At 34.6% G+C, this 19,938-nt stretch overlaps 2 protein-coding genes across 2 annotated transcripts; one reads left to right on the top strand and one right to left on the bottom strand.

Annotated features, from left to right (window-relative positions):
* Window positions 1-2,008: 2,008 nt before the first annotated feature.
* LOC109009108 (beta-1,4-xylosyltransferase IRX14) lies at window positions 2,009-8,347 on the bottom strand. The gene is made up of 3 exons (XM_018989476.2): window positions 7,329-8,347; window positions 6,536-7,096; window positions 2,009-2,665 (listed from the first exon to the last, which is right to left on the bottom strand). Exons 1-3 carry the CDS (start codon window positions 8,075-8,077, stop codon window positions 2,431-2,433), a joined length of 1,545 nt encoding a protein of 514 aa, XP_018845021.1. The 5' UTR covers window positions 8,078-8,347; the 3' UTR covers window positions 2,009-2,430.
* A 7,736-nt stretch (window positions 8,348-16,083) lies between these two features.
* On the top strand, window positions 16,084-17,958 carry LOC109009107 (probable WRKY transcription factor 7). Its single transcript, XM_018989475.2, has 3 exons — window positions 16,084-16,894; window positions 17,049-17,174; window positions 17,431-17,958. Exons 1-3 carry the CDS (start codon window positions 16,161-16,163, stop codon window positions 17,588-17,590), a joined length of 1,020 nt encoding a protein of 339 aa, XP_018845020.1. The 5' UTR covers window positions 16,084-16,160; the 3' UTR covers window positions 17,591-17,958.
* The last annotated feature ends 1,980 nt before the right edge of the window (window positions 17,959-19,938 follow it).

The following is a 19,938-nucleotide window of genomic DNA, read 5'->3' on the forward strand; positions in this document are numbered from 1 at the left end:
AGATCCAACTAACTGTCAGCAGAGTCACCCATCATGAAATGAAATCCAGCCCCCCAATCTCCCACCCTTTATTCATTCAAAAAAAAATTAAACAGATATTTTGCCACTATTTTCAGTTTACGCCCAAAAAGATGGGGTAAAAAGATGGAGTAACCATTTTTGGTTCACTTTTGGCACTTGTTCATAAATGCTTCTTCTGGGATGCAAAGAAAATTAACGGGAACCCATTACCCAATTGGTGGAAAGATCTGGAGAGGTTTTTTGAAACATGGGGCTCCTGTTTCGGTTTTGATTCTCTCTGAAATTGCCCACTGTTTTGCAGTGAATGCTGAATTATTACACTTGGTATTGTCGCCAATATTTTTATCTCAAACGTACCGTTACATCTCTCCATATTTTGAGACACGATATATACAACACTTTCTACAACAATATTTTAAAAGGAGGGATATTTTTGTAAAATACTTTATAAAACTAACATCACTTTACAAAAATACCCTTATTTTATAACATGTGTTGTGAAAAGTGTTGTACAAAGTGTTGTGTGTTTATCACTACTCTTTTAATTTTTTTTAATTAAATTACGTCACATTTACACACTTCACAACTATATATAATCATATTCATCTTTTTTCAATCACAGAAAGATACTATAACTTGGGAATCTCACACTATATGGGACGAGAATTGTTCTGCTCAGAGCATTCACATCTAGTGTCTCAAAGCACTGAATTTTCTATAATTTGAGGTTCGGTTTTGATCAAAATATCCCCTACATTCGAATCCTTATTTTAGGAAAAATATTTAGGGGATGAACAGTGGAACTACTATTCATCCTCTAAACTATTTTTTATCAATATTTTATTCTAATACATAAAATAAATTTTTCTTTCAATCATCTACGCTTTCTCTCATACTCATATTTGTTATAGTTATAAATAATAATTTTAAAAATAATTTAATTAATTACAAAAATTTAAAAAAATAATAATATAAAAAATATTATCATATCCACAAAAAAATAATTTAAATTTTTGTTTAAAATATTCATTAGAGTAATAGTTCAAAATATAAGAAAAAATATTGAGTAGTTAAGTTTGTAAATAGAAGTGAGAGAAAAAAGTAATAGAGAAATATTATTTTAATAGAATAGAAAAAGGATAAGAAATGGGATGTAGGAGATTTTTAAAAGATGAGTAAAATTTATAAAAAAAAATTTAGAGAATATACTTTTTAAGTAAATTACAACAAATTTTATGAGAAATGAGATGGAGTGCTCTTACAAAGGGATGAACTATGTTACTTCTGCAGTCGTCACTGCCCCTTAGGGAGTCCGCCCACACCTGTTCTAATGAAGGGATGGCGAAGGGGCTAGACTCACTTGGGCTCTTAAATTAGGCTCTAGAGACTCATAGTTAGCCCAACATGCTATCAAATTTCAAAGTCCCGGACCCTACAAACCCAAAAGAAATACCACAAATTTAATAGTAATTAAGCCATTCAAAGCCAGAGCTAATGGTTCTGATTGACATAATTCCCGGTCTTCAAAATGGAGATTTAGTTCAAAAACTCTCTCCCAAAAAAAAAAAAAAAAAAAAAAAAAAAACAGAGTATCCATATCCATATATGAATGCTGCTTTTGGATTGAGTGACCCAAATTGTCCCGTTGGTCGCTCTATAGTACGAGGAACATGGTACGAACTAGTTACAGATTTTATTTGCTTTTAATAAAATTGTCAACAATTTTGGCAAGTACGTGTGCGCCATCTTGGTAATAGTCATTATGAGATCAGTTTGTCCCAAAGCTTCATGGACACTTCTACATATGATAGGTCATTCTCATCTCCATTCCAACCAAGATCTGTACCTCTCAATTCCCTCCTTGACACTTCTACATAAATGCTTCCTAGGGATTGACAAATAAAATGATTAGCATAAACCGGGTTGCCGGCTACGACTAGAGTGGTTGGGGGCATCAGATGTTAGTTCAGTCGTGTCAAGCACAATCGCAACAACAATGTTTTGTAATGAATGATGATTTTATTACATTTTGGTATCGTTTCCGAGAGGCCCAACTGAACGCAACTCTATAATTCCTATTTAGAAACGATTTCCGTATAAGATTTGAAGCCTATTGGATACAAGCTTTCTACAAAGCATGAGACTCGTCAGGATCCAGTGAATATACCACTTTCATGAGACCAGAATATGAATCACCCAACAAAAATAGAAAATCAAAGGCGAAAAAATGCAAGATTCAGGTGGAATTCAGGCTGAATCGCGTGACTGACCCGCTGTAACCAGTGCCTTCGCCATGTACCCCGTAATACCTTGCTTCTCTGCTATATCAATTGAATCTTGAAGCTGAAAAGCCAGGGGTTTCAAATTCACACAGCATTATATTATCATTAGATGTACTGGGATCATCTTTCAATTTTGTTCAGAATGCCTCACTGGAAGCCGTGTGTCTACTATTTTTGTGTCATGCTTTCTCTTACTACGAGTGCGTTTAGATCTGGGTGTTCGAGTCTTTGAAGAATGCTTCGCTATTTGCTCTTGGACACCAGTCACTACTTTTTCAGTAGATGGGAGTTCAGGAGGAGCATCCGGCCATGGTGTCCGTTTCGACGGGACAGTGATCTCCAAAGGAGGGTCAATTATCCATCTGTATAAAACACACCAAAAATCAATACATATTATGCATGCTTGACAGCTTCTTGAGTTAACATAAATTGTAAAAGAAAATACAGATCCAATTACACTCGTTTGAGACATGCATATCATCGCAAAATTTATGCCTTTCATGTGTTCATATAAAAGAAGTATATAAACTGGAGATAAAATGGCTCAAGATGACCAAAATATTGAACATTTTTAAAGAAAAATATTACACTTTCAGCTGAGATTAGAATTTTTTTTTTTCAAGTCTCAGAATTTTTTTACGACGCAAAACCTCATCAAGGCAAGGCCCTTTGGACCAACCAAAACCCAAACACCACGCCACCCACCAAAACTAGGGGTGGGCGATGAGGCCCCGCAGCTCATCCATCCACCCCCCCTGTCTGGCCCCACCCATCAGCTACAAGTTGCGGGGCATCCACCCACATGGTGAAGCCATGCAGGGATGGGACCCGGGCTGGGCCCAGGCCTGCCCAGGATATCCCTTGTCTGGACCACAAAACGGCATCATATCATTACAAGGTTACAAAATCCTACGTATAAATATTACATTCTCTCTCTCTTCTCTCATTTCTCTCATTCCAGACTCCCAGTCCCAGCTGCCTCCCTTCCCCCCCTCCTCTTCTCCGCTCCTTTTCTGATTTTTCTCCCCCATCCGTCAAGTTTTCACGCCTCAATGCCAATGGCCACGGTCTACGGCCACCATCCTCGACTTCTCTCTCATTTCTCTGTCTCCCCTCTTCCCTTCTTCTCCTCCTCCTCTAAGCTGGCAGAGATGAGAGAACTTCTCTTCGTAACTTCGTTGTCATGGGTAACAGATGGCGGCTGCAACCGTGGGTGACACTGGAGTCCGTGACACCGTGACAGGTATTAGAGTTTAATGACCCATGGCCGTGACCATGGGCCATGCAAATATGTGTACAAATTTTCGAGTGTAATGACCCATGACCGCGGCTGTGGCCCACGGGTCTGTTGTTTGATTTGGTTTTTCGTTCAATTTGTTAGATTTTTCTGATCTGTATGACTGTAAGTTTGTTTGGTTGTAAGTTTATTTTTTAGTTTTTGTTTGGATTTGTAAGATCTTGTGCAATTTTGGAGTTTTTTTTTAAGATTCGTGATTTTGTAAGATTTGTATAGTGTATTATGTAACCGTGTAATGCAATGTTGGACACGGGGGGGCGGGTGAACAGACAAGGGGGTCAATCCGCCCCCCGGCATCCGGATGAGGGCGGTGCCAGGGTTTGGGGGCCCAAACTGTCCCTCCCTCCCGCCCAAACAATATGGCATAGATGTTTCAGAAGGCATCTGGAAAATCTAGCTTTTCTTACTTATCAAAAAAAAAAAAAACTAGATTATGAAGCTATTCATACACAAATTTAATTGGGGAAGGCCTTTTAGTTCACATGGCCAAGTAGGCATTTACCTCATGCAGAGTCCTAGAATCAAGCCCTAGGACATGGATGAGTTGAAGTAAAATGCAAAATCAATAAAGTTTGTGCTTATGGCTGAGAGTTCTTTTATGTAGTAAACAAGAACAAAACGAAATACTAATGAAAACCAAAAGAATGCATTCTGTCTCACATAGCATTTCTTTATTTTCTAGGCATTCAACAAAAACTTGGTTGAAGTAAGAGGATATCATCACCACAAACCAAGTTAACTAGAATGTGACTTGTGAGTAATCAGAAACCTAGAAACTGGAAAAGGTGACTCATGAGCACCTATTCACCAATATCCATTTCACGAGAGTCCTTTGGAAGGACTCTAAACTGCCACTCAACATCCCATCCTTTCACTGCCACTCTCATCACCGAATGGATTAAGAGCATTCTTGAACCAACTCCTCTTAACATTCACCTTTGCACTTATCAATAAAGATTTCTTACTTATCAAAAAACACCTCTTGGCCATGTTGCACACAGTTGCATGAGAGCCGTGGCTCTCTCTCTCTCTCTCTCTCTCTCTCTCTATCTAAATTACCGTTTCAGATTCATAATGTCACTCCAAAATACGTTAACCAGCCACAAAACCGTGTACTTTTGTGAAAGAGGACATTCTACTTTTGGGATTGCGATACAATTATTATGAATGCACAAAGATTCTCCTCTAAAGTTAACGGATAGGCTCAATATAGCGTTATTCTAAAAATGCATAATTCCCAGTTAACATCAGGCAACAGTTTTCTACTGTATTTTGTTTCTATCAATAAATTTTTCAATTGCTTACTAAAACAATCAGGCCACAGCAGTTACCAATAGAGTTGAAATGAGCATAGTTGTTATACTGGGTTCTTAAGCAATTTGTCAGGATAGAGGCAATGTCAAGTCTTGATTCATTGTTGAGCACTGGGAGATCACAAAAGGCACACAGCCAAAAGACAGCGAGCTACTTAGGACCTTATTTTATGTTTAAAAATAAATATAAAAATAAGGTGGCACAGAAAAGTTAAAAGTAAGGTCACTTAGTTTCTGCTTCAATGTATCAGCTTTAGTGGTTAAGCTCATGGTCAAGAAAGGATGCAAGGTAGGACAGCCTTAAGAATTTTAAATGGGGAAGGTCATATGAAGGAAGGTGGTGAGATGGCTGCTAAATGTTCTAAGGTGATGGAGGATTGATTGAGCAGGGCAAGGAGGCTTTATGTAACATACAGGTCCGTTTAAAGAAGTAACAAATAGCTTCTGCAGAGAGCTTAAAGAGTCAAGTGCACAGAGAACCACAGAAGAATAAACATGGGATCTGTAACGGCAACTAGCAAGGAGTTTAGGTCCACAGGACATTCTACCAGCAGAACCCTACAAACTAGTCCTGTGGATAAAGCAAATAAATTCTGCAGCCCCAAACTCCTTGCTGTTACAGATCCTCAGCTACTCAGCAAACAATATTAATCCCCAAGTAAGACATCATGTACAAACAATTAGAATTCAACATATTCCGGTCTGTAACTTCATTGCAAAGCAACATACACATAACTTTAACCAGACAGCTTGTATTACCATGAACAAAGCATGATCAAGATAAAATGCTTGCATATAGATTTTGGAGATTTATGATATTCAGGCTTGTACATGCATACATAGGCAAATTTTAGATAAAACCTCAAAAACAAAATAGTCAGCAACCCCAGCATGTACATGCATGCATACTAGATCAGCCACCGTATTCACCTTCTCGATAAGATGTTATAAATTAGGAAGTTGCATATGGGCTATATATAGTATACTTAAATTAATATAGATAAGTGAACTAAGACTTGGATTATTTCACTCAAACTGCAACCCCAGCAGATCAGAGGAACTTTGAGGCACAAAAGCATCTAGGAAAGATAAATTGCATACTTGATGCTTATTTCTCGTGTAGTCCACCTTCAAAAAGTATGTTTTTTAATAATGTTTGATTTCCAAAACTCTTAAGGGGCAGTGCTTGAAATAATAAGTAGTATATGGCATTCAATCAGCTTAACTCTACCGAGAAGTTCACCTTGTTGTCTAAAACTATAAAGTCGTAGATGCCCTTTCACTAATGTTCCAATTTCAACTTATAAAGGAATAAACAAATAAGTTGTTTTCTATAGTATCAACATGATCTTTATACATTCAATGACTTTGGGAAGATAATCATCAACGGTCAGGTAAAAAGAATTCTAGCATGCAAAAAATGAGACAAAGGTCAGCACATCAAACCTTCAATAATTGATATTTATTTCGGGCAACACGACAAAGATCTAAAATGACTTTGCACTGCTCACCTAACTCAGCTTTTACACTAAACAAAGCAGATATTCCAAAAGGCAAAACTCAATTATGTCAGAATCATTAGGAAGCAAGACATTTGCAATAGCAAGAGAGAAACGACTCACCCAGGAGGAAATTTGCTGTCCGCACGAGCTTCAACTCGAAGCCACCAGAGCAATATCTGCCGCCCACAGCTTCCAAGTGGCTCCACCATAGAAAAATCCTTTAGCAGAAATAACGGACTCTCTATGTCCTCATCGTTGTGAGTTAATGCATCTAGATCCTTGACCCACTCTGGCCCGTCTTCAGCATCCTTCCAAAGCAACTGGGAATTCAACACAAACCCAGCCCATTCAAGCTTCCTGGGCAACACAATCCCTCGATCACCAATGTAAGTAGCACTCTTCCCGAGATACGGAAGAGAATTAAAGGTGTGCCATCCAGCCAACTGATTGGATGAGTTACAGGCAGGACCCTGAACAGGCGGTGATGGGTTCTCCTCTTCCTCGTTTTTCTCAATTACAGACGCAGAGGACTCATCTGCATCACTCGAATGTGCAAGTATCCCAACCGAAAGAGCACCAACCCATCTGACATTCTGAATCTCATCAAAGAGCTCCATACTATGCATATTACTATCATCTGCAAACATCACGATCCCATCCAGCTTCTTTTCTCTCACAATTCTGCTCAATCACAGACCCACTGGATGAAATTCATATTCTAACAACAACCGAAATCCCCTACTCAATTGATAACAAAAACCAAGAAAATGAAGCACATAGCTTAATTACATTAGAACGTTTGGTTAATCTTAAGTTTATTTTCCAGTCTTCTACAGTAGAGAATGTAGAAGTTTTCTCAGCAACCAAAAATAATTACAAGATACAAGCAAGGCAGAAAAGCAAGAACATTCACCTCAAAGCTTGAAGCCGCATCCGAGCCTCCAAATGGTGCCGTCCCTCCCACGAATTCGGCATCCGCTGACGGAATCCGATGTGGATAGTCCGAAGCCCAGACTTAGAGAAGAGCGAAGCGGTCTCGTTGGTGGCTCCACCGGCCTCAACCACGATCCAGACGAGATCGTACGGAACCAGCATGAGCGAGTGCATCACACCTGTCAAATGCAGCGCCTGGAACGTCCGTACATAGGTCGGCGTGATCACGATGACTGTCCTCGGGTTCTTAAGCCCAAACTGAAGTCTCTGCTCCTTCTGGACCCTCTCGATGATCTGATGAGCCCTCATGACCTCGACGGGGTTCGGGTGAGGCCAGGGCCGGATTCGGATCCCGTGTCTTCCGACCACAACTCGACTACTGCCAGAGCTCCCGCCGGCCATGGAGGTTATGTTCCCCGGCGGAAACTCGAGATCCCGAATTGGAGTGGAGTGAACGGTGAGGGTCTGGGCGAGCTCGGAGGCGGTGCGAAACGGGGAGGTGTAGAGGTTGGTAGTGGCAGAGGTGGAGAAGAGGAACAAGAAGACCAGCCGTGAGAAGCGGAAGCCGAGAAAGAGACTAATGAGGCAGCAGAGTCCGTGGAGTACCAGCCAGAAGATCGCGGAGGGGGACTTGATCGAACTGTCAGAAGAGGAATCCAACGGCCCAGATGACCTGAAGCTGTTGCTCCGACGGTTCAAGTAGCTTTGCTGTAACGCCGAGAGCTTCATCTTCTCTTTCCCTCTCTCCGGCACTGTCTTTATCTGTCTCTTTGTTCTCTCTTTGTCTGTGTATGCGTCTGAGAGCTGTGATTTGAGGGGCTACTTGTTGAGTTTGTTTGGAAGTTTGGGTTCGATTTGGTGGTGGTGATGGTGGTGGAGGAGGAGGTGGTGATGGGGATTAGACTGTTGGGGTTAGGGGGTGGTTTGATGGGGATTAATCAGAGTTTTCTTTGGGTTTACGAATGAATCGCCGCTGTGTCTGCCTTTTTTTCTTTTTCTTTTCTTTCTTTTTTCTTAAAATAATTTATTTATTTCTTACTTCTCATAACAACTACAACGACAACAACAGAAAACAGCGAGGTCGGATAGACAGTGGAGCCCGTTAATGTAGGGGACCAAGGGCCCCTCGTGATGGGCTCACTTTCGGACGGTGAAGTTTTGGTTTGAAAGACCAGCGCGAGGTAATTTTGAATGTTTTTTACTCGGACGCTTTTAACATATACACGACTTTTGACTTATTCCATTTTTTTTTTAAAAAAAAATTTATTCATTATCTTTTTTCTCGTCATTTTCTTATCATCTCATGATGTGATATTAGATGATAAATTTATAAGTAAAATATAATAAATAATTTTCAATCGTCTCATATCACATCATAGGATGATGAGAATTGAGATGATGAGTAGCATTACTCTTTTTATTTTATTATTTTATTGAAACTTGACCGATTTGATGATGACACATATTTCTTGTATTTTGTTACGACATACATACTTGTTGAGATGTGGAAAATAATGTATAGTCTGATTTTATCTATAGATAGTCTTTCTATCTATGTATCTAATAATTATAGCATTTTGAAAATATAATTCTTATGCATTTTTATCGGAGGAATTAAAGCCTCCAAAGTCCGGATACAAATAAGTAAAGCTTTGAACAAGTCGATTGAGTGCTTGAGAAAGAGTTTGAAGTTTATGGCAAGGTTGGTAAAAATGATTCCATTCAGATTGATTTGGCCAGTAAGAAACCAAATTGATTTTAATGAACATTTTGAATCGTTCACTGAACCATTTTAATCTACTAATTCTAGTTGATTTTAAATCGATTTGAGCCGATTCAAAATTGTATTTATTTTTAAGTTGTATAATAACTTGGTTTTTCTTTTAATATTTTGCACAAAATATGATAGAACTAAACATATATTAACTTTTAATCATTGTATTCATTAAGAATTGCATAAAAATTCAAAGATAAAACATATAGCTCTTTATTTTTTTTAGTTGAATGGAAAATTAAAGAGATAAATTAGTATTTTATATTAAATTTATGGTTGTGCATAAAATACTATATTCTTCATGTATTTATAACTTAATGGTCTTTATATTTTTCATATATAAGGCAAAAAAATGTCGACTTTTGAGGTTAAACACATAAATTATATATTTATTGAAACAATTTAGATTCATATCATATTTTTATTAAAACTGGTCAATAAATTTATATTTTACTTTTTTATACATGATGTAAGATGCTTGGATTGCATCAAATATAATTTTTAATACTTTTTTTAATCAATATTGAAATATCCGATTCAAAATTGTAATCAATCATCCATTCATTGAATCAATCTTTGCTCAATGCTGAACCCGATTCCAATTTTTCAAACCTTGATTTATGGGTAATTTAAAACTTGGACATCTTAATTTGGGCTAGGTTTTTAAAGTTGAAAAATGTTATTTATCATTGACACACCACATATCAACATATGATTTGTTATTTTTATTTTTCTATTTAAACACATATATTTATACATTAATGTGTATGTTCAAATAAAATAACAAAAATAACAAATTATATGTTGGTGTGTGGTATAGGGGATAATAAGTATATTTTTTTTAAAATAATCAAAAATAAATATTTTTGTATAATAATAAAAAATAAAAAATAAATAAATATTTTTATATTTCAAAAATATATATAAATATATATATATATATCACGTAGATGTCAATGTATATAATGTTGCGGTATACGAATAGTGTTTAATATAATAAGATTCACATATTATATATATTTCTTTTCAAATTATAAAATATATTTAAATTAATAAACTACAAGAATGCTCAATCCATTTTGTTTGTAGCCTCTGTGACCATGGTAGATTGGTAAGTAAGGGTTATAATGTGACACGATTTATTAATCTAACACAAACATAATGTAAAATTAGCAGATTTAAATTTGATGTTAACGGGTCGGGAAACATGGTAACCCATTCAGACGCGATTCATTTACGGTTTACTAATAGGTCAACATGTTTAATCCATTAGTGACTCATTTAAATCCGTTAATATTTTTACTTAAAATGACATTTATATCCTTTTTAACTTAAAAAACAAAAATACTATAACCCTATTTAGTATTTCTTAACTCTCTCTCAAACCGTCACTCTCTCTCAGTTCTCACAAGTCAAAACCACCTCATTTACTTCTTTTAGATTGTAATTTTAGACTTATATAGTCAGTTTTATATTTTTAGGAGATATTGTGATTTTAATTTTTATGTGAAATTATATTAATAAGTTCAAATGTATTACTTAGGTCAATTCAACTCATTTATATAAACAGGTTGAAACGAATTGTGTCGTGTCAATATATTTTTAATTAATTTATAACAGGTCAAAACGGATTGTATTGTGTCAATCCATTATTTTAATGAGTTGTGTTAAGGTTTGAAAATCTAACCCGTTAAGTTTACCTGATCGTATTTAGATTGATCCATATTATATAATATACATAACTTGACATGACATTAATACAATTCATTAATATTATTTACCACCCCTAAATTAGTAGGTTACAAATTTTAAGAAACACGATACACGTGTCGCCTCAATTTTCTAGACAGTTGCTCGCTTTTTGCGGCGATTTTGTTGGGAACCAGTAAAGAAACTGGAAGCAATTGAAATCAAAGGATGAATCTTCGAAGCAAAGTAGAGAGTGGAATAGGAGAATTGATGTTTGCCCTTGTTTGACAGATTCGAAGTTGAACATTGACCCATGTCACGCTGCCATGCACCAAAGTTGATTCTCCATCTGTTTTCCTTCTCATAACAACTCAACTCGGCTGTGTGATAAAGAAGGTGGGAAAGTACGAGAATGGAGGCTGACCCATTTAGTTATTAGTAAGAAAATAGCTTTAGTTATACTGTTATATGAGAAAAGCTATTTTATTTTGCCTTCTCAAATGTATCGTTTGATAAAAGGTTTTTTTTTTTTTTTCTTTAACTTAGTGAGTAAGGAAATGATTTAAAATGTATCGATGTATTTTTTTATTTTTAAATATATTAAAAAATTTTGAATAAAAAAATTTTGAATAAAAAAATTATAAAAGTAATTAGCGGTAAATCTGAACATATAATAGGAATTTCACAAAAATTAACATATAAATTAACATAGTTTTCACGATATGTTCGATTATAAAAATCACTTTTATTATAAAGTAAATCTAATATATCACATGAAAGTACGTCAATTTATGAATTTATTTTAGTAAAAAAAAATTTATAACTGTAACACTTATCGAATATTAATAAAACAAATGATGCACGGTTTTGATGACACAAAAAATGGCAATATTATAACTCTAATAAAATTCCTCTTGGAACCAAACCCCGCCATGGAACAGGAAAAGGGTTGGGGGTTAGGAGGAGTGGTGGTTGGGGTTTGGTGCTTGATTAGCATATATCACCTGAAATGAGTTTGTTTCCTTTATAGGGAGGCAACATGTCAAGGTAACTTTTTTTAAGCATCATTTTAATTCCAACTGTAAACATATGGTTTTAGCAGCTTTCACTAACACCCACCAACTTACCTGAATCTAGTATTTTTTGCCACTGATGTTTGGTAGAAGCTCCACCATTCATAATTCTCAGGAGTCTCAATTTTCAATGAGTATTTCTTTCCGTTTGAGATTGAGAAATAGATTAAAAAAAAAAAAAAAAAGGACATTTAGTCATCTTGTGGTTGATTGATGATGATTGGAAACCAAACCATACCAAAAGGGACAGAATTCAGTTGGGAAGTCAAGTTAATAATATTATTTTTTTATTAATAGTAGAGAATTTTTTAAGAGTCGGGCTACTCGTCCGCTCATTTTGATCGATAGTTACTTTTTATAATTTTTTTTATTCATATTTTTTTAATATATTTAAATATCTTTAATAAATAAAAAAATACATCAATACACTTAAAATTATTTTTTTAATCACTAAGTAAAAAAAAAAATTAATCAATACATATTTATTTTTATTTGATATTATTATTTTTCTTAATAAGTATATAGTATATAAATGATGAGTAGAATAATTCAATTAATTTAATAAAAATAAATAAATAAACTGGGCAGCATTCCTCAAGCGAAGAATACTACGATGGTTTAGATTTTTATTTTCAAAGCCTAGTGGGTCCACAACTGAAGCCCAAGCTTTTTGGCACATTACTTGAGCCGTCAAGAAGATTGTGAGCCCAGCATCAATTCATTAGGCCCAATAGTATATTTAGAGGATATGCATGCTTAACTACTTGAAAAGAAAGATTAGACAGCACTCAAGAAAAAAGAAAGTAGAAAATAGAGAGGTAAAGAGCTGAAGTCAGTGGGTTAGAAATAAGAGTGGCAACATGCCCGACAGAAATGGCGCAATCAGATTCTTCATGTGAACATCCCAACCACCATGTTTGATTACTGTCTTTAAGAATGCAACCACAACAATAGTCAAAATCCTCTTTTCGTATTTGGATCTCGACAGCAATCTTATCTTTATCCCCAATGTATGTTTTTTATAATTTGGATTTATTGTTTAAACTAAACTCTATAACTTTAATTTTTTTTAAAAAAAAAAGAACAATTGAAAGAAATATTATAAATTTATGATATATTTATGAAACAATATTGAATGAGAAAAGATATTTATAACCGTAAATTATGTAACCGTCGCATAATCGCTTTGAAAAAAAATAAATAAAATATGAGATTCACATAAAAAAAAAATTAATATTTTAATAGTGAATCTTATTCTTTTTCAAAGAGATTATGCGGCATTTACGCACTTTACGATTGTATATATAATTATTCATATTGAATACTCAATAAATTTTATAAATTATGATTTATATGTTTATATATCTCTCCCTCTAATTCTTAAGTTTGAATGTTATTTATATTTTGAAATATCTGTTCAGGTGTTATTTAAGTTGTTGCAACATAACACTTGAACTAAAACAGATTTAGGATAAGGGAATAGCTTGAGTGATAATTTAGCAAATTTAGGATTGAGTTTTGTTATGTATTAGTTACTATTTATCCCGCATCCCATAATTAGATTTTTTTTTTTTTTTTATAAGATGTGAGGTGTGAATAATAAATAGTAACTGATGAGAAGATTAATTCTTCTTAAAATATATAATTTTTGTAAAGGTATTAATTTCGGGATTTATGTAATCTTAAAGCCCTTATTTGTAAAAACTAAAAAGTATTCCTCCGTTGTAAGAAAATAATATTAATAAAACTGAATTTTTTTTCTCTTTATTAAAAAAGAAACATAACCGTTAAATAATTTTTATTTTAATAATTACTTAATTAATATCATAAAAAACAAATTTATGAAAGAATGCTAATAAAAGGACAAGTAAAATAATATGTTTAAAGGACTTCTAAGGTGGGAAGTCAATAATTAAAAGAGAGTGGAAGCCAACTCTAGCACGTTCCTACTCTCTCATCCAAATTCAGAATTTTTATTTTTATTTTATTTATTTATTTATTTTATTTTTTTAAAAGCTTTCCGTCATTTGACTTTGGTGGCTGCGACTACGAAATCGGATCTGAAACCTGCCTCAGTTTTCAAACTTATCGTCCAAATGCGAACACATTACACACTCCTTGGTTGTTGTCGCTGTACTTGTTCGGGCAGTTTGATAATTGCTTTGTTCATTAAAAAAAATGAAAGTCCCTGTCCAAACTGCAGATATTCCACTCACATGATCGACGAATCAATTTCTCCATGCAATATTGCAATCCCGTGACTCTTCTTTTTCCTTTCTATCCACTCTTGCATTTTTAGTATTAAAATTAGATGAGTTAAAAATAATTTATAAATAATAATAAAATTATTAATTAAAATTAGATGAGATACAATAAAATTACATCTATATCTAAACAGGCCCTTGCTTTTTTAATTTATGATCAGTATTGGTGAAAAATTGGTGCACTTTTTAATTATTTAAATTTATATATCTTTCTCTTTATTGATATATTTTTTTAGTTAACAATATGTTCAAATGATCCGTAATGATGATTAGGACGTTGATACGATGTTCAAAAACTTGGTCATATAATAAATGATAAATAAAATGTATAAAATATAAATAAAGAGAGACAAATTTTACTTAATTCGACGTAAAAATATATGTCTAAGGATTATATATTGATTTATTTATTTTTACAATGATCATTAAAGAAGTTTTTGAATAATTGAAATAAGATTCCTAATTAACCTAACGCTCAAAGAAGGAAGGAAGAAAAAATGAGTTGCTTTTACCATGTGGTTGCTTTATTAAGGCTGTACTGCGGTAGCAGGGGATTCTTTCTTGCACGCAAAACGAGCCAGCAACATGAACTTGATCATTGAGCAATGTAATTATAAAATAATTAAAGAAACAAAACAATAAAGCATAAAATAATAATAATATGTTAATATAATCACCAATGTCACCATAAATCGGATAATGACTTCCTACATTTTCCATTTTATACTTTTTATAATTTATAAAAATTAAGATTTTACACTACTAACTATTATTTTAAATAATGTAAATATCAACATTATATATATATATATATATCATTGGGTTCATATATTATGTCGATTTTTAATTCTAAATATATTTGAGATAAGATTTTAAAGATTCCAAAAAACATCTTCATCCCCACTAATGTTCTCTTAGTCTTTTCAACTCTCAAGTTGTCAAAACACATTGCATTACCATTGTAATAGCTGGTCGTGCGTATGATATATCTTTGTCAAAGGAAATCAAATCCAGTTTAGTCAAGCATAGGAAGGGACCTCAATTTGTGGGTGGGCACAATAAAATAAGTTTAGTACAAAATAGCATTGACTATTCTACGACTAGTCTATATTTAAAATTTAAAAAAAATAATATTTACAATTTTAGATTATGCAAGTAAGTATGAGAGATTTACATGTAAAAAATTAATTTTTTAATAATAAATTCTATTATTTTTTAAAAAGAATAAGTAGAGTTTGTACGTCATAAAACTGTATCTAGCAGTACTCTTAATCTACATTTAATTTAATCTGATTGGTTAAAAACTAGCGATAATTACAGAAAATGTGTAACAAATACAATCAAGTTAATTGAGAATTAGGCATAGGTTTGTTGATATTGCAGAGAAAAACAGACCATACATGTAACGAATCAAATATGTGGTAGAAAAGGAAATGAACATAGGGAGATTTGAAAGTACCGGAAAAACAACAACAAAACAATAAAGACATCCTTATTATTAACAACTCCAATCAAAGTACTGTTTCAAAGCCCAGCATTACGAAGTCAACTCTACCGTGCTGGCAGGCAACAACAAATTAACCCACTTTCCTCCTCCAACACAGATCGAATGGTTAATTGCCAATGGTTTGACCTGATGTACGCCAATCTCAATTCACAACGTTCGTAAAGACTACATTAACCTTAACAGGCCCCACATCGATCAGATGAGGTCAATGTCGTGACTAATAAAAAAAAAAGGTTAAAAAATAGGAAATAAAATTAAAAATTAATTTTGTGAACGGTAATCGATGAAAATTGTCATGTAGTTGGGGGCCTGATTCGCACCTACGGTTTGACGGGGGCCGCTAGCGTGACAGGTCGGTCACGCTGTGGGCCAGTAGGGGACTGAGGAGGGCTAAAAATTTAATGGGCACCTCTTTGACCAGAGACCCACCTTTCGTTTTATTAGCTCTCCTCGTTCCTTTTTACCCTTTTCCTCTTTCGTTCTCTGTCTTTGATGGTTCTGAGAGATGGCCGTGGAGTTCATGATGGAGTATAGGAACAGCAATAGCAGCAGCGATTTCAGGGCGAAAATGGAAGAGAACGCTGTGCAGGAAGCGGCGTCTGGGCTCGAGAGCGTCGAAAAGCTAATCAGATTGCTTTCCCAGCAGAGTCAGCAGCAACAGCAATACCAATTGTCGTCTTCCTCTAGTTCGAAACCTTCGTTGGAAATGGAGATGGACTGCAAGGCCGTGGCGGACGTCGCCGTTTCGAAGTTCAAGAAGGTTATTTCTCTTCTGGGTCGGGCTAGGACCGGCCACGCTCGCTTCAGAAGAGGTCCTTTGGCTAATTCCCAAAGCCAAGAGAAAGAGAAGCCTTCGGCTTCTGCACCCAACAAAGTTTACTACGCCACCCCGATCCAGCAGATCCCACCTGTTCCTCACCACAACCTCAATAATCAATACCAGTACAGCGACTCTTTGATGCCTAAAAAGATCAGTGCGATCGAGAAGAAGGACTCGTCTACCACGATCAATTTCTCCTACTCTGGCGGGACCTCGTTCATGTCGTCGTTGACGGGCGACACCGACAGCAAGCAGCCGTCGTCGTCTTCGGCGTTTCAAATCACGAATCTGTCTCAGGTTTCCTCGGTAGGAAAGCCGCCCTTGTCTTCTTCATCGTTGAAGAGGAAGTGTAGCTCCGAGACTTTGGGTTCCGGCAAGTGTGGTGGCTCCTCCGGCCGATGCCATTGTTCCAAGAAAAGGTTGGTCACCTCCTTCCCTCTGCCTGTCTGTCTGTCTGTCTCTCTCTCTCTCTCTCTCACACACACACACACACACACACAGAGATATATATAATATATATATATATAATATTGATTTTGTATTTATGTCTCATTATATATTTTCATTTTGCAGAAAATTGAGAATGAAAAGGGTGGTGAGGGTTCCGGCGATTAGCTTGAAGATGGCAGATATTCCACCGGACGATTATTCATGGAGGAAGTACGGACAGAAGCCAATTAAGGGTTCTCCTCATCCAAGGTATATAGATAATAAGATAAGGTTCCTTCAGTTTTTAGATTTCACTCTGTTAACTCTGTCGTCAACACTGTCATCAAGATGCTTAATTACTCGTTGACCTTTGTTTCTTTTCCAATTTGAAAGATTACATTTTTAAAGTACGACCATTTTTGTTACCAAAGATTGTCTTTTGAACTCAAAACAATAATTAGCGAATTTTCAGCAACAAAGTTCTTGATCAGAGTTTTGATACATATGCAATATTTATATGGAACAGGGGCTACTACAAGTGCAGCAGCGTGAGAGGTTGCCCAGCACGTAAACACGTGGAGAGAGCTCTGGATGATCCAGCCATGCTAGTGGTGACATACGAGGGCGAGCACAACCACTCGCTGTCTGTTGCCGAGGCCTCCAGTCTGATCCTAGAATCCTCTTGAAGATCACAGATTCACAGCGCTGCAAGGAGCCTTCCGCTTGATTTATGTTTCTTTTTATTTAAAGGAGCTAGAATAGTAGCAGTTTAATGGCAGCAATATATCTGTTCGCTCGATCGCTCAGACTCAACTATATCTCGAAGGAGATATATTAGTGGGGTTAGTTTAATTCCTGTAACATATTGGATTCCTCTCTCTCTCTCTCTCTCTCTCTCTGTCTCTGAGCACTGTGGAATCGTTATGATTTTAAAACAAGGAAAAAGGAGAAGATGGTGGATTTGGTAATAGTTTCTCAGTATGAAAAGCAGAAAACAAAAGTGGGTTATATTCGCTTTGAAATTGTATTGATTGCTTTAACTTTGGTTTTTGTATTTGGAGGCCTACCTCTCTACTTTATTTTCCCATCACCCCCAAAGTTTTTCTTCGATTTAATAGTGTAGCAGCAATACAAACAAACAAAGAGACGTTAAAGGAAAGAAAATGACTAGGTCAAACAAATAGAAATAAGTGGACCAACATGTCGTGCTAGGGACGGTTGACCAAAGGGAGGGGAGATTTGGAAAGAGTAATGTTAACTTAAACTCTTAAATAGACAAATTTTATTTAAATCTTTTATAAAAAAAATTGGATCTAATTAATAAAAAATAATTTTTTTAGACTAAGTCTATTTTTTTCTCATTTGGAAAAAGGGGTTGGCGGTTGCTGGTTTGGGACGGCCAATTTAGTGAAGAAGGTGGGTGATGGGTGGGGAAAACAAAATAAAGAGAGAAAGAGAGTTGTTAATGCAAAAAAGAAAAAAAAATGTTGCCCTGTTTGGCTTGTGGGAAAAAGGTTGGCTGAATTTGGAGGGGACTTGAGAAAGAGATGGTGAAAGGGAAAAATCAAATCGACAAAGTCAAAATGGGTGGGTGCGAAATTGATAAGTCCTAGGCATTGCCACTGGTGATGTGGGGACCCCATCTGCATCGTCCACAATTTTGGTTCTTTGCCTTTGCCTTAACGTCAAACCCTGTTGTGCATTTGTGGTCCCTTCCTCAGTCCTCCCACATATTTCTAGCCCCTCCTTCCTCCATCATTTTAAAACTTGGGTCATCCACACATGTGGATGACTCATTTACACGCTTTAAAACACACAGAATCGAAAGAGAAAGAGAAAGAGAAAGAGAGAGAGAGAGACAAGGGTGGAAGTTTCTCGTTGCTTTTCACAATCCGAGTAAAAAAATAGTAGAATGATGTTTGCATATGAAGTCTAGCATAAACTCGAAAGCATTTGGATTTTTGTGGGATCTTCGCACCTACGTTACATAAGTTGCGAGGAGACTCATCGGCCTGTACTTCCACCGACGTGATGTCCTCGTTGCTGCTAAACATGTAGAAACTAGGAAGTCTTGCAAATTGTAAAATAGTTAATACTACTTAAATTGAGCCGTGTTTTAACTTTTGTTCCCACATTAATTTTTATTATCAAATACCTTACACTTTATAAAAATAATAATAAAAAAATTATCAAATATAGAATATGAAAATAAATAGTAACTGATGTATAATAAAACTCAATAAATATAAGAGATTTATATACTCTAAAATTTGAAATATTATTTCTCTTATAAAATTAGTACGCATCTTCCGAGTACATGAGAAATATATAATCTTTTAATAAAAAGACGCACAACAATCTTTTAACTTAAAGACCAAGATTATTCAATCTTGTTAGAGCACTCTCATTGGATTAATTAAAGTTAAATGACATTTTTTATTAATGTGAGAAAAATTTGACTTTTAGCTATTCCATTCACATAAATCTCTACATTGGAATAACTATTTTTTTTATTATATAATAATAAAATAATATAAGATGAATTTGATTTTAATTATTCACATCAAATCTCCATATTAGATTATACATTTATTTATTATATAGTAATGAATAACTAATAATTTCAAAAATATTTAATTTTTTTAATTATTAATTTATTTTATTTTATCATATTTTACTATTCTACCTATTATATATTAATTAATAATCATATTCTTATTAAATTAATATATCACTAACTCAAATTAATATATCAATTTCAAAAAAATTTTAATTTTTTTAATTATGAAATTATTTTATTTTATCATATTTTACTATTCATAATATTATATATTAATTAATAATCATATTCTAATTAAGTTATGGATTAAAAATAGAAACTAGAAAGACATTGATAGAGACCTCAGGAGAGAGAAACAAATTATATAAAATAGATTTGATGAATTAACAGTGTCTTTGAAATTTAGAAATAACTTTAAAAGTTACTGTAGCTATATTCCAAATATTTGAAATATAGCTATTCTAGTGTGATACA

The sequence above is a fragment of the Juglans regia genome, chromosome 7 (assembly GCF_001411555.2).
Source record: "Juglans regia cultivar Chandler chromosome 7, Walnut 2.0, whole genome shotgun sequence".
Taxonomy (NCBI): domain Eukaryota; kingdom Viridiplantae; phylum Streptophyta; class Magnoliopsida; order Fagales; family Juglandaceae; genus Juglans; species Juglans regia.